At 44.4% G+C, this 13,634-nt stretch overlaps 1 protein-coding gene across 1 annotated transcript in view; it reads left to right on the forward strand.

The window, feature by feature from the left end:
• The window catches only part of LOC120065412 (thioredoxin reductase 1, cytoplasmic-like), a 31,792-nt gene that overhangs the window by 12,292 nt on the left and 5,866 nt on the right, over positions 1–13,634 (forward strand). Inside the window, exons 8-13 of the mRNA XM_039016407.1 lie at positions 156–271; positions 7,113–7,338; positions 7,829–7,921; positions 8,207–8,283; positions 12,570–12,726; positions 13,076–13,183. Coding sequence (XP_038872335.1) covers positions 156–271; positions 7,113–7,338; positions 7,829–7,921; positions 8,207–8,283; positions 12,570–12,726; positions 13,076–13,183 — 777 coding nt within the window. The remainder of the gene's footprint in view (positions 1–155; positions 272–7,112; positions 7,339–7,828; positions 7,922–8,206; positions 8,284–12,569; positions 12,727–13,075; positions 13,184–13,634) is intronic.

Below are 13,634 nucleotides of genomic sequence, written 5' to 3' on the forward strand. Positions count from 1 at the left end.
GCACACCCTTGACTTGACACATTGATTCTTGTTAACCACACTCAACAGATGAGATGAGTCTAGGTGTTGATTTTAATGGAAATTATTGTGTCTGTACGAGATAAATAAATCCGTGAAGAATGTTTAACACCGTACTTACCCACTCCACCTCCCAGGCGACCAACAAGCGAGGGAAGGAGACCTTCCATACGGCCGCAAAGTTTATCCTGGCGACAGGTGAGAGGCCGCGTTACCTGAGCATCCCCGGAGACAAAGAGTACTGCATCACCAGGTGAGACCCTTCCCTCCCAGCACACCGCAGGCATTATTTAACCCACTATTTAACCCACTATTTAACCCATTATTTAACCCATTTAGACTGCCATCCAGCCAGGGGAAAGCCCTCATCACCACAATAGAGACAAATACACTGCAGAGTTGTATTTAGTAGTGCACACTGTGGCGAAACCTTTTGCAACGGAAATGGAAAAACAAGTATTTGTAATTGGACAAGATCCTGTCTTAGGGCAGTTAGTAGCACCACTTTATTTTAAGAATGTGAAATGTCAGAATAATAGTAGAGAGAATGAATTATTTCAGCTTTTATTTCTTTATCACATTCCCAGTGGGTCAGAAGTTTTACATACACTCAATTAGTATTTGGTAGCATTGCCTTTAAATTGTTTAACTTGGGTCAAACGTTTCGGGTAGCCTTCCACAAGCTTCCCACAATAAATTATGGGTGAATTTTGGACCATTCCTGACAGAGCTGGTGTAACTGAGTCAGGTTTGTAGGGCTCCTTGCTCGCACACACTTTTTCAGTTCTGCTCACACATTTTCTATAGGCTTGAGGTCAAGGCTTTGTGATGGCCTCTCCAATACCTTGACTTTGTTGTCCTTAAGCCATTTTGCCACAACTTTGGAAGTATGCTTGGGGTCATTGTCCATTTGGAAGACCCATTTGCGACCAAGCTTTAACTTCCTGACTGATGTCTTGATGTTGCTTCAATATATCCACACAATTTTCCTTCCTCAAGATGCCATCTATTTTGTAAAGTCCCCCAGTCCATCCTGCAGCAAAGCACCCCCACAACATGATGCTGCCACTCCCGTGCTTCACGGTTGGGATGGTGTTTTTCGGCTTGTAAGCCTCCCCCTTTTTCCTCCAAACATAACGATGGTCATTATGGCCAAACAGTTCTATTTTTGTTTCATCAGACCAGAGGAAATTTCTCCAAGAAGTACTATTTTTGTCCCCGTGTGCAGTTGCAACCTGTAGTCTGGCTTTTTAATGGCGGTTTTGGAGCAGTGGCTTCTTCTTTGCTGAGCGGCCTTTCAGGTTATTTCAATATAGGACTTGTTTTACTGTGGATATAGATACTTTTGCACGTGTTTCCTCCAGCATCTTCACAAGGTCCTTTGCTGTTGTTCTGGGATTATTCTAAGAGACAGATCTTCTTCCTGAGCGGTATAATGGCTTTGTGGTCCCATGGTGTTTATACTTGTGTACTATTGTTTGTACAGATGAACGTGGTACCTTCAGGCGTTTGGAAATTGCTCCCAAGGATGAACCAGACTTGTGGAGGTCTATAATGTTTTTTCTGAGGACTTGGCTGATATCTTTTGATTTTCTCATGATATCAAGCAAAGAGGCACTGAGTTTGAAGGTAGGCCTTGAAATACATCCACAGGTACACTCAAATGATGTCAATTAGCCTATCAGAACCTTCTAAAGCCATGACATAATTTTCTGGAATTTTCCAAGCTCTTTAAAGGCACAGTCAACTTAGTGTATGTAAACTTCTGACCCACTGGAATTGTGATAGTGAAATAATCTGTCTGTAAACAGTTGTTAGAAAAATTACTTGTGTCATGCACAAAGTCGATGTCCTAACCGACTTGCCAAAACTATAGTTTATTAGCAAGAAATTTGTGAAGTGCTTGAAAAACGGGTTTTAATGACTCCAACCTAAGTGTATGTAAACTTCCGACTTCAACTAATATATATATATATATATATGCGCGCATACTCACTCACTTTTCTAATTTCCACCACAGGAAGCCTTGTATCTCAGGGTACTCATTTAGTAAGGCTATAATCTCCCACTGGTCTAAACACAGGATTCCCAGATTACCCTCTGCTGCTGTAGACTGGTGTGTTGTCATAGGAACAGACCCTGATAGAACCTGCTTTAAATGGTACAGAGATGGCTATGTCTAATGGTTGTATTGTGACCTATGGCTGTCCCTGGCAACAACAAAACAATATTGGTTGACCAAGAGTTGCCTGTTCTTTTGACCAATTTATTGGTTGACATTTTTAAACATGTATTTTTCTGTATATAAACACATCCGATGTGCTTTAATCAAATTAACTATCTGCACTGAGCTTGTTTGATGCTTTAAGCTGTTTCGATGAAATTAAGACACAAATGACTAGAGGGAATGGCCTGGCTCAGACTTGCTGTGTTAAAAAGAAAATGACAGAAAGTGACTGACTAGTACCTGTTGTCTCCCTCTCCTCCCTGCTGCAGCGACCACCACAGAACATTAACAGTTTATCGCACTGTCCGTGTCACTGAAGCTGCAACATAATAAAAAATAAAAAAAATGCAATTATTAGTCACATGTGCCGAATACAACAGGTAGACCTTACAGTGAAATGCTTCTTACGAGCCCCTAACCAACAATGCAATTAAAAAATATATTGGTACGAATAAGAAGTAAAAGTAACAAGTAATTAAAGAGCAGCAGTGAAATAACAATAGCGAGACTAAATGCAGGGGGTACCAGTACAGAGTCAACGTGCGGGGGCACCGGTTAGTTGAGGTAATATGTACATGTTGGTAGAGTTATTAAAGTGACGATGCATAGATGATGACAACAGAGTAGCAGTGGTGTAAAATAAGGGGGGGGCAGGCAATGTAAATAGTCTGGGTAGCCATTTGATTAGGTGTTCAGGAGTCTTATGGCTTGGGGGTAGAAGCTGTTTAGAAGCCTCTTGGACCTAGACTTGGCGCTCCGGGTACCGCTTGCCGTGCGATAGCAGAGAGAACAGTCTATGACTAGGGTGGCTGGAGTCTTTGACAATTTTTAGGGCCTTCCTCTGACACCGCCTGGTATAGAGGTCCTGGATGGCAGGAAGTTTGGCCCCAGTGATGTACTGGGCCGTTCACACTATCCTCTGTAGTACCTTGCAGTTGGAGGCCAAGCAGTTGCCATACCAGGCAGTGATGCAACCATTCAGGATGCTCTCGATGGTGCAGCTGTAGAACGTTTTGAGGATCTGAGGACCCATGCCATATCTTTTCAGTCTCCTGAGGGGAAATCGGTTTTGTCGTGCCCTCTTCATGACTGTCTTGGTGTGCTTGGGCCATGTTAGTTTGTTGGTGATGTGGACACCAAGGAACTTGACGTTCTCAACCTGCTCCACTGCAGCCCTGTCGATGAGAATGGGGGTGTGCTCGGTCCTCTTTTTCCTGTAGTCCACAATCATCTCACTATAGGCTCTTGTCGGTGATCAGGCCTACTACCACTGTTGTGTCATCTGTAAACTTAATGATGGTGTAGGAGTCGTGCCTGGCCGTGCAGTCATGCATGAACAGGGAGTACAGGAGGGAACTGAGCACGCACCCCTGAGGGGCCCCTGTGTTGAGTATCAGAGTGGCGGATGTGTTACCTACCCTTACCACCTGGGGACGGCCCGTCAGGAAGTCCAGGATCCAGTTGCAGAGGGAGGTGTTTAGTCCCAGGGTCCTTAGCTTATTGATGAGCTTTGAGGGCACTATGGTGTTGAACACTGAGCTGTAGTCAATGAATTGCATTCTCACATAGGTGTTCCTTTTGTCCAGGTGGGAAAAGGCAGTGTGGAGTGCAGTAGAGATTGCATCATCTGTGGATCTGTTGGGGCAGTATGCAAATTGGAGTGGGTCTAGGGTTTCTGGGATAATAGTGAAGCACTTCATGGCTACAGATATGAGTGCTATGGGTCGGTAGTCATTTAGGCAGGTACCTTAGTGTTCTTGGGCACAGGGACTATGGTGGTCTGCTTGAAACAGGTTTGTATTAGACTCAGACAGGGAGAGGTTGAAAATGTCAGTGAAGACACTTGCCAGTTGGGCAGCGCATGCTCGCAGTATACGTCCTGGTAATCCATCTGGCCCTGCGGCCTTGTGAATGTTGACGTGTTTAACTTCTTATGGCTGGGTGGCAGTATTGAGTAGCTTGGATGAAAAAGTGCCCAGAGTAAACTGCCTGCTACTCAGGCTCAGAGGCTAAGATATGCATATTATTAGTATATTTGGATAGAAAACACTCTGAAGTTTCTAAAACGGTTTGAATGATGTCTGTGAGTATAACAGAACTCATATGGCAGGCAAAAACCTGAGAAAAAATCCAACCAGGAAGTGGGAAATCTGAGGTTTGCCTATACAGTGGGATATTGGTCATTTTGTCAACAGTCTTTAGAACCCTGTTTGATGCTTCTACGGTGAAGAATGAGGGAAGGAGAGCTCTTTGAGTCAGGTGTCTGGCACGAGCTGAACATGCGCGCTCACGTGAGAGCGACCTGCCTTCCATCGCATTTCTGAAGACAAAGGAATTCTCCGGTTGAAACATTATTGAAGATTTATGTTAAAAACATCCTAAAGATTGATTCTATACATCGTTTGAGATGTTTCTACGAACTGTAATGGAATTGTTTGACTTTTTGTCTGACCTGTGCGTCATGAATGTGGATTACTGGACTGAACGCGCAAATAAAATGAAGGTATTTGGACATAAATTATGGACTATATAGAACAAAACAAACATTTATTGTGAAACTGGGATTCCTGGGAGTGCATTCTGATGAAGATCATCAAAGGTAATATTTATAATGGTATTTCTGACTTCTGTTGACTCCAAAACATGGCGGATATCTTTATGGCTTGTTTGGGCTCTGAGCGCTGTACTCAGATTATAGCATGGTGTGCTTTTTCCGTAAAGGTTTTTTGAAATCTGACAGCGGTTGCATTAAGGAGAAGTTTATCTAAAGTTCCATGTTTAATACTTGTATCTTTTATCAACGTTTATTATGAGTATTTCTGTAAATTCATGTGGCTCTCTGCAAAATCACCGGATGTTTTGGAGGCAAAACATTACTGAACATAACGCGCCAATGTAAACTAAGATTTTTGGATATAAATATGAATTTTATCGAACTAAACATACATGTATTGTGTAACATGAAGTCCTATGAGTGTCATCTGATGAAGATCATCAAAGGTTAGTGATTCATTTTATCTCTATTTCTGCTTTTTGTGACCCCTCTCTTTGGCTGGAAAAATGGCTGGGTTTTTCTGTGACTAGGTGCAGACCTAACATAATTGTTTGATGTGCTTTCGTCGTAAAGTCTTTTTGAAATCGGACACTGTGGTGGGATTAACAACAAGTTTATCTTTAAAATGGTGTAAAATACTTGTATGTCTGAGGAATTTTAATTATGAGATTTCTGTTGTTTTGAATTTGGCGCCCTGCACTTTCACTGGCTGTTGTCATATCGATCCCGTTAACGGGATCTCAGCCGTAAGAAGTTTTGAAGGTCTTACTCACATTGGCTGCGGAGAGCGTGATCACACTTCCGGAACAGCCATTTCTGACTGAAAAGTTGTTACCGAAATTTGTTCAGGAAAAACCTTCCCTAATCCCTCAACACTTGCTCTCTTTACGTGACACGTATGCGTCGCATGCACGTGACCAATAGGGCCTGACCTATAGCATGTCATAATTACATCAATAAATTGGTTATATCAAACCCTTAACACTAACGTGTGACAGCAAAATGGAGAGGACGTGACAAACTGGAAACGGGGGAAATTTTACTGGTTGCTCAGGAGGTAAAGAGGAAGTCGGATGTGTGGAATAAATTTGACTAGTTGTGGAAAATACTTGAGATCAAGAAAAAGGTCAGGAGTAAGTGCTGTGTGCATATTTTTTCTGCCAAACAGGTTACAATATTTTTCTGACCGTTTGGACCAATGTAAACAACACTAAATTATAAGTGTTTAGGCCTATTTATTGTTTACGCTAATTATTCAATGGTCGCTTTTATTTTAAAACTAAAATGCTTGATTGCATTTCAAGTCATGAATCATTCATGCTGTGTGACATGAACAAATTAATGATTGATTGATACAGTATTTAGGCTACTGTAAGTATTGAAATATTAGGTCTCAGTAAGTTACAGTATTGAGACTAAACAGGATGTGCTCTTAGGCCTACAGCTCAATGGTGGTATACACGGCTGCTGTGTTTCTCCCATGTGGTTGTGTGAGGCTTGGTGCTCACGGAATCAGTAGGCTAGTAAACAAACACTCAAACAGAAGCAGGATGTGGCTTATTTCTGTAGATGTATATGGATGATTTATAAAGCCAGGCACATTTGAATAGTCAGGCTATTGATTTATAGATCCAATTAAATTGGTTTCTTCTCTTCTCACTTTTCTTAGATAATTAAAGGCAATGGATGTTTTCTCGTCTCTTAACTCCACTGTCTCCTCCGCTGCATTTTTTTCAACAGCAATATGCTGGTTAACTTTGCTATTATGCAAATAGCAACATGGTCTAGGAAATGGCGCCAATTCAACAGCGCACTGATGTGTTTCAGAACCGTGGACAGCGACCGCTTTCCAATGTGGGAGAAGGCGCATTTGTTATAAAATAATATAATTTATTTGTGTTGCATAATATAACATATACAATTTCAGTAGCGCGTCTTAGTGATGGACTTTTTTTGCTACTGCTCGACTAAAGAAATCTTGGTCGACCAACAGCCTATCGACCAAACAATCGACCAGTTGACTAAATGGGGTCAGCCCTAATTGTGACTGAATAACTAAATTCTCAGATTACATACTTATATACTGGTCTCATAAAGACCCAGGCTCATTTCAGACTACATAACCAGTCTTTTTGTGTATATTGTTGACATTTTAAGAATATAACTTTGTTTAGTGAATCAATCTGACATTCCAAGTATTTCACGTGCTTATTGCAGAAAGAATGGCTGAATTTTGGCATTGATACATCTATGAGCTTTATGGTTTTAACGGAGGTGCACTCTACTCTGTGTGTGTCCATCCCTTTTACGCAGCGACGACCTGTTCTCTCTGCCCCACTGCCCTGGCAAGACCCTGGTGATCGGGGCGTCCTACGTGGCGCTGGAGTGCGGGGGTTTTCTGGCGGGCCTAGGCCTGGATGTGACAGTCATGGTACGCTCCATCCTCCTGAGGGGCTTCGACCAGGACATGGCCAACCGTGCCGGCAAGCACATGGAAGAGCATGGTGTAAAGTTCCTCCGGAAGTACGTCCCCGTCAAGGTGCGTCAACGTGACTTATCTACTACCAGACCTGGGTTAAAATCTTTTCTGAAATCTTTCGTTTAGCTTTTGGCTGCCTGAAATGCCAGGTGGGTAGTAGATATTGGTTCCATTGCAACAGGTAAACTCAATGAAGTACAGCTAGTATTTTTAAAATAATTTAAAATAGTGTTTAAACCCAGATCTGTGTACAAGGACCTTGTGTCTTTCCTCAGCTGTTATGGCTTGGAAATGCCTGGTACTAAATTGCTCTGTCATCAGGGAAGTTGTGTAACATTTTGCTCTCTATCTAAAGGGTTGTCATCAGTTTAAGTCTAACTTTGACGGCTGTTAGCCTGTAAGGGCAAACTGAATGAAAAACCACGTGCTCTTTCAGTAAAAGATGCCTTCGGTTCACCCGGCCCTGGCCATTGTAGCATTTAAAGACATTTTGTAACTAGATATAAAAGAAATTGTATGCAAGGTATTTGTGTGTGTGTACACACGCCAGGTGGAGGAGCTGGAGGCAGGTACTCCTGGGAGGCTGAAGGTGACAGCCAAGAGCACGGAGGGAGACGAGACCATCGAGGGAGAGTACAACACTGTACGTACCCATCACCGTGTGTAATGCTCAATATCCGATATAGCTTAGAAGTCCCAAAGTAAATCTAGCACTTATGACTGAAACTATGAGTTAAATCTGAAAATATACTACTTAAACATGTTGCATTAGGAATTAACTCTGCAGGGTTGTCCATCTTAGAGCATTTGTTAAAACAAAAAAAAAATTGTCAGCTAAATTGAATAATTCCTGCTTAGTTTTTTTTAATGACATGCTACAGCTGGAGAAATGTCCTGTTAACCAGGTGACTTCCTTCTCCTCACTCAGGTGTTGATAGCCGTGGGGCGCGACGCCTGTACAAGAAAGATCGGCCTGGATCAAGCCGGGGTCAAAGTCAACCCCAAGTAAGTTTCCTTCCTTTTTATTTTCTCTCTCTTAGTTCATTCATCCACCGATTCGCCCTTGCGGCCGTCACCAAGGAGATGTAGATAAGGTGCTGTGTGTGCCTGTACCTTTAAGACTCCAGTCATGGTGATTCAGCACTATTGCCACCCCTGAGAGGGGGGGTGAGAGAGAGAACTGACACTGTTGGGATTTTTGTGCTTCATTAGTTTACTCCAATTAGGGGAGGGGTGGTAGGGTTAGGGGAAATAATAAAGGAAAATGTATTGTATTTCTATGTATGGGAATTGGAAATGATGCAGACAATTACATTGATAGAAGCCACAATCTATATGCAATATTAAAGCTGATCCACCCCCTAAAGAAAAATAATATAATAAAAATGTGTTTTTGTGCTTTGTAATTAGAGAAAGTCCCTTGTGCCGGGGTGGCAAATAGCCTAGCGGTTAAGAACGTTGGGCCACTAACCGAAAAGTCACTGGTTCAAATCCCTGAGCCAACTAGGTGAAACTCTGTCTGTGCCCATAAGCAAGGCACTTAACTCTAATTGCTCCGGTAAGTCACTCTGGATAAGAGCGTCTGCTAAATTACTAAAATGTAAAATGCTGTAACATTAGGACACAACGGTATCTTAAAAACCTTGGGCTTCTTCACAATCATGTAAACTGGATTGAGGATGATGTGTTTTTCATGTTCCTAACATGGTGTTTGGTTATGAATGGGTCAGCCTTAAAGTGCTTTAGGCCATAGGGATAAGGCAATCGCCAGGTTTAGGAGTGACTGCACCTCTGAGTCAGCCATGTGACTGGGACCCTAGCAGCATTTTAACACGGGGCTGACTGACATACGGCTGAAGGGGCACCGGGGTTGCACTACGTGTCGTTTACGGGGTTGCGCTACGTGTCGTTTACGGGGTTGCGCTACGTGTCGTTTACGGGGTTGCGCTACGTGTCGTTTACGGGGTTGCACTACGTGTCGTTTACGGGGTTGCGCTACGTGTCATTTACGGGGTTGCGCTACGTGTCGTTTACGGGGTTGCGCTACGTGTCGTTTACGGGGTTGCACTACGTGTCGTTTACGGGGTTGCGCTACGTGTCGTTTACGGGGTTGCACTACGTGTCGTTTACGGGGTTGCACTACGTGTCGTTTACGGGGTTGCGCTACGTGTCGTTTACGGGGTTGCGCTACGTGTCGTTTACGGGGTTGCACTACGTGTCATTTACGGGGTTGCACTACGTGTCGTTTACGGGGTTGCACTACGTGTCATTTACGGGGTTGCACTACGTGTCATTTACGGGGTTGCGCTACGTGTCATTTACGGGGTTGCACTACGTGTCATTTACGGGGTTGCGCTACGTGTCGTTTACGGGGTTGCACTACGTGTCATTTACGGGGTTGCACTACGTGTCGTTTACGGGGTTGCACTACGTGTCATTTACGGGGTTGCACTACGTGTCGTTTACGGGGTTGCACTACGTGTCGTTTACGGGGTTCGGGGTTGCACTACGTGTCGTTTACGGGGTTGCACTACGTGTCGTTTACGGGGTTGCACTACGTGTCATTTACGGGGTTGCACTACGTGTCGTTTACGGGGTTGCACTACGTGTCATTTACGGGGTTGCGCTACGTGTCGTTTACGGGGTTGCACTACGTGTCATTTACGGGGTTGCGCTACGTGTCGTTTACGGGGTTGCACTACGTGTCATTTACGGGGTTGCGCTACGTGTCGTTTACGGGGTTGCACTACGTGTCATTTACGGGGTTGCGCTACGTGTCGTTTACGGGGTTGCACTACGTGTCATTTACGGGGTTGCGCTACGTGTCGTTTACGGGGTTGCGCTACGTGTCATTTACGGGGTTGCACTACGTGTCGTTTACGGGGTTGCACTACGTGTCGTTTACGGGGTTGCACTACGTGTCATTTACGGGGTTGCGCTACGTGTCGTTTACGGGGTTGCACTACGTGTCATTTACGGGGTTGCACTACGTGTCGTTTACGGGGTTGCACTACGTGTCATTTACGGGGTTGCGCTACGTGTCGTTTACGGGGTTGCGCTACGTGTCATTTACGGGGTTGCACTACGTGTCGTTTACGGGGTTGCACTACGTGTCATTTACGGGGTTGCGCTACGTGTCGTTTACGGGGTTGCACTACGTGTCATTTACGGGGTTGCACTACGTGTCGTTTACGGGGTTGCACTACGTGTCATTTACGGGGTTGCACTACGTGTCGTTTACGGGGTTGCACTACGTGTCGTTTACGGGGTTGCACTACGTGTCGTTTACGGGGTTGCGCTACGTGTCATTTACGGGGTTGCACTACGTGTCGTTTACGGGGTTGCACTACGTGTCGTTTACGGGGTTGCGCTACGTGTCATTTACGGGGTTGCACTACGTGTCGTTTACGGGGTTGCACCACGTGTCGTTTACGGGGTTGCACCACGTGTCGTGTAGGAGGGATTATTGACAAAAGTGAATTTTCTAATGAATAACAGAGAAATTACTAGTTTTTAATCAAATTATCAAATTTTATTTGTCACATACACATGGTTAGCAGATGTTAATGCGAGTGTAGCGAAATGCTTGTGCTTCTAGTTCCGACAATGCAGTAATAACCAACGAGTAATCTAACCTAACAATTCCACAACTACTACCTTATACACACAAGTGTAAAGGGATAAAGAATATGTACATAAAGATATATGAATGAGTGATGGTACAGAACGGCATGGGCAAGATGCAGTAGATGGTATAGAGTACAGTATATACATATGAGATGAGTAATGTAGGGTATATAAACATAAAGTGGCGTAGTTTAAAGTGGCTAGTGATACATGTATTACATAAAGATGGCAAGATGCAGTAGATGATATAGAGTACCGTATATACATATACATATGAGAGGAGTAATGTAGGGTATGTAAACATTATATTAAGTGGCATTGTTTAAAGTGGCTAGTGATACATTTTTACATCAATTTCCATCAATTTCCATTATTAAAGTGGCTGGAGTTGAGTCAGTATGTTGGCAGCAGCCTCTAAATGTTAGTGGTGGCTGTTTAACAGTCTGATGGCCTTGAGATAGAAGCTGTTTTTCAGTCTCTCGGTCCCTGCTTTGATGCACCTGTACTGACCTCGCCTTTTGGATGATAGCGGGGTGAACAGGCAGTGGCTCGGGTGGTTGTTGTCCTTGATGATCTTTTTGGCCTTCCTGTGACATCGGGTGGTGTAGGTGTCCTGGAGGGCAGGTAGTTTGCCCACGGTGATGCGTTGTGCAGACCTCACTACCCTCTGGAGAGCCTTACGGTTGTGGGCGGAGCAGTTGCGATACCAGGCGGTGATACAGCCCGACAGGATGCTCTCAATTGTGCATCTGTAGAAGTTTGTGAGTGCTTTTGGTGGCAAGCCGAATTTCTTCAGCCTCCTGAGGTTGAAGAGGTGCTGCTGCGCCTTCTTCACAACGCTGTCTGTGTGGGTGGACCAATTCAGTTTGTCCGTGATGTGTACGCCGAGGAACTTAAAACTTACTACCCTCTCCACTACTGTTCTGTCGATGTGGATAGGGGGGTGCTCCCTCTGCTGTTTCCTGAAGTCCACAATCATCTCCTTTGTTTTTTTGACGTTGAGTGTGAGGTTATTTTCCTGACACCACACTCCGAGGGCCCTCACCTCCTCCCTGTAGGCCGTCTCGTCGTTGTTGGTAATCAAGCCTACCACTGTAGTGTCGTCCGCAAACTTAATGATTGAGTTGGAGGCGTGCATGGCCACGCAGTCGTGGGTGAACAGGGAGTACAGGAGAGGGCTCAGAACGCACCCTTGTGGGGCCCCAGTGTTGAGGATCAGCGGGGTGGAGATGTTGTTACCTACCCTCACCACCTGGGGGCGGCCCGTCTTGTATAGACGCGCACACACACATTCTGTCCAAACACACTCTAGACCTGGTCAGAGTTGTGTTGTATGGTCAGATATCAGATTATGCAAATACAATGGCACACCGGTTTTTCCAGGATCAAAATGTTGTTTAGGTGGTGGGTGTGACGTGGGCATAGCCCTCTAAAATGCTGTCGTTTTTAAAGATAATTTTGAACATTTGCATTTTTAAAGGTAACTTCATGCAATTCTACACATTTGCCATAGTTTGTCGTTCTTATAGTATCTAAATGAATTTCAGATTCTCCCTGACGGTTTCGTTATTTATTTTGGTGTTTGGGGATCTAAAATTAGTCAGATGGGAGTCGCCAGTCATGTTCCCCTCGCTAAGCTTCCACTCTTTCTCCGCCTTCCCCAGGAATGGTAAGATCCCGGTGAACGACGAGGAGCAGACCAACGTGCCGCACATCTACGCCATCGGAGACATCCTGGAGGGCAAGTGGGAGCTGACGCCCGTGGCTATCCAGGCTGGCAAGCTGCTGGCACGCCGTCTGTACGCGGGCGCCTCGCTCAAGGTAATTGTCAGACAGCGGGCCTTCAATTTACCCCCTGGGAGTTGCCATTTTCTATTGGTAGACCATAGCAGATTGACAGTGTGACCCTCCGGCAGTACTATCTCTGTGCCTCTGCTTTGAGGAGATTAGCTTGTTTCTTTCAAAAGAAAATATGGATCTTGACCCTCGTTGGTGTTATGTGGTGGGGTCTTTGCGCCCCACCTAAAATGTATAAACTAGAAGAAACCATGTACAGTTTTTCCCTAGCTTCTATCATACAGTAGGATATTTTGCCTGGTGAACCTCTGATGTGACACCACCAGGTACAGACAGTAAATTGTTATTAATTGCGGTTGAATTTTGTGTGCAGTGTGACTACGTGAATGTTCCCACCACGGTGTTCACCCCTCTGGAGTATGGCGCCTGTGGGCTGTCTGAGGAGAAAGCTCTGGAGCTGTACGGCCAAGACAACCTGGAGGTAGCTACTGACGCAACACACGCTCCACTTCCAGCCTAGTGGTAACCTGGCCTAAAATGAACACCCTGCCAAATATGTGTAGATTTTGGCATTTGCGGGTAAGAATGTCTAATTCACCGTCCACGTTGGTCGGTGGTCACACTCGGGGCTATACAGTGGGAGTATTTCATAAAAAATAGTCAAAAGTCAAGTATGGCCACATGTGAGTTGTGATTTTATAGCAAAATAAATGCTGCAGTAGAAGTATTTCTGCCGTTTTGTTTCATATTTGGTAATGCACAAAGAAATAAGAATCCTAACATTATAGCTATCCCTTCTCGTGCAGCAACACTGGGGGGCTGTGCGCACAACAAATATTTGTTTTTAGAAGCAATGCGCATTAAAGTTGGTCTAATTTACTGAAGTGTACTGAATTGAGACTTTCCTTGTGTTTCTTGGCTATTTATACTGA

Source organism: Salvelinus namaycush, chromosome 20 (genome assembly GCF_016432855.1).
Source record: "Salvelinus namaycush isolate Seneca chromosome 20, SaNama_1.0, whole genome shotgun sequence".
In the NCBI taxonomy this organism is placed as follows: Eukaryota; Metazoa; Chordata; class Actinopteri; order Salmoniformes; family Salmonidae; genus Salvelinus; species Salvelinus namaycush.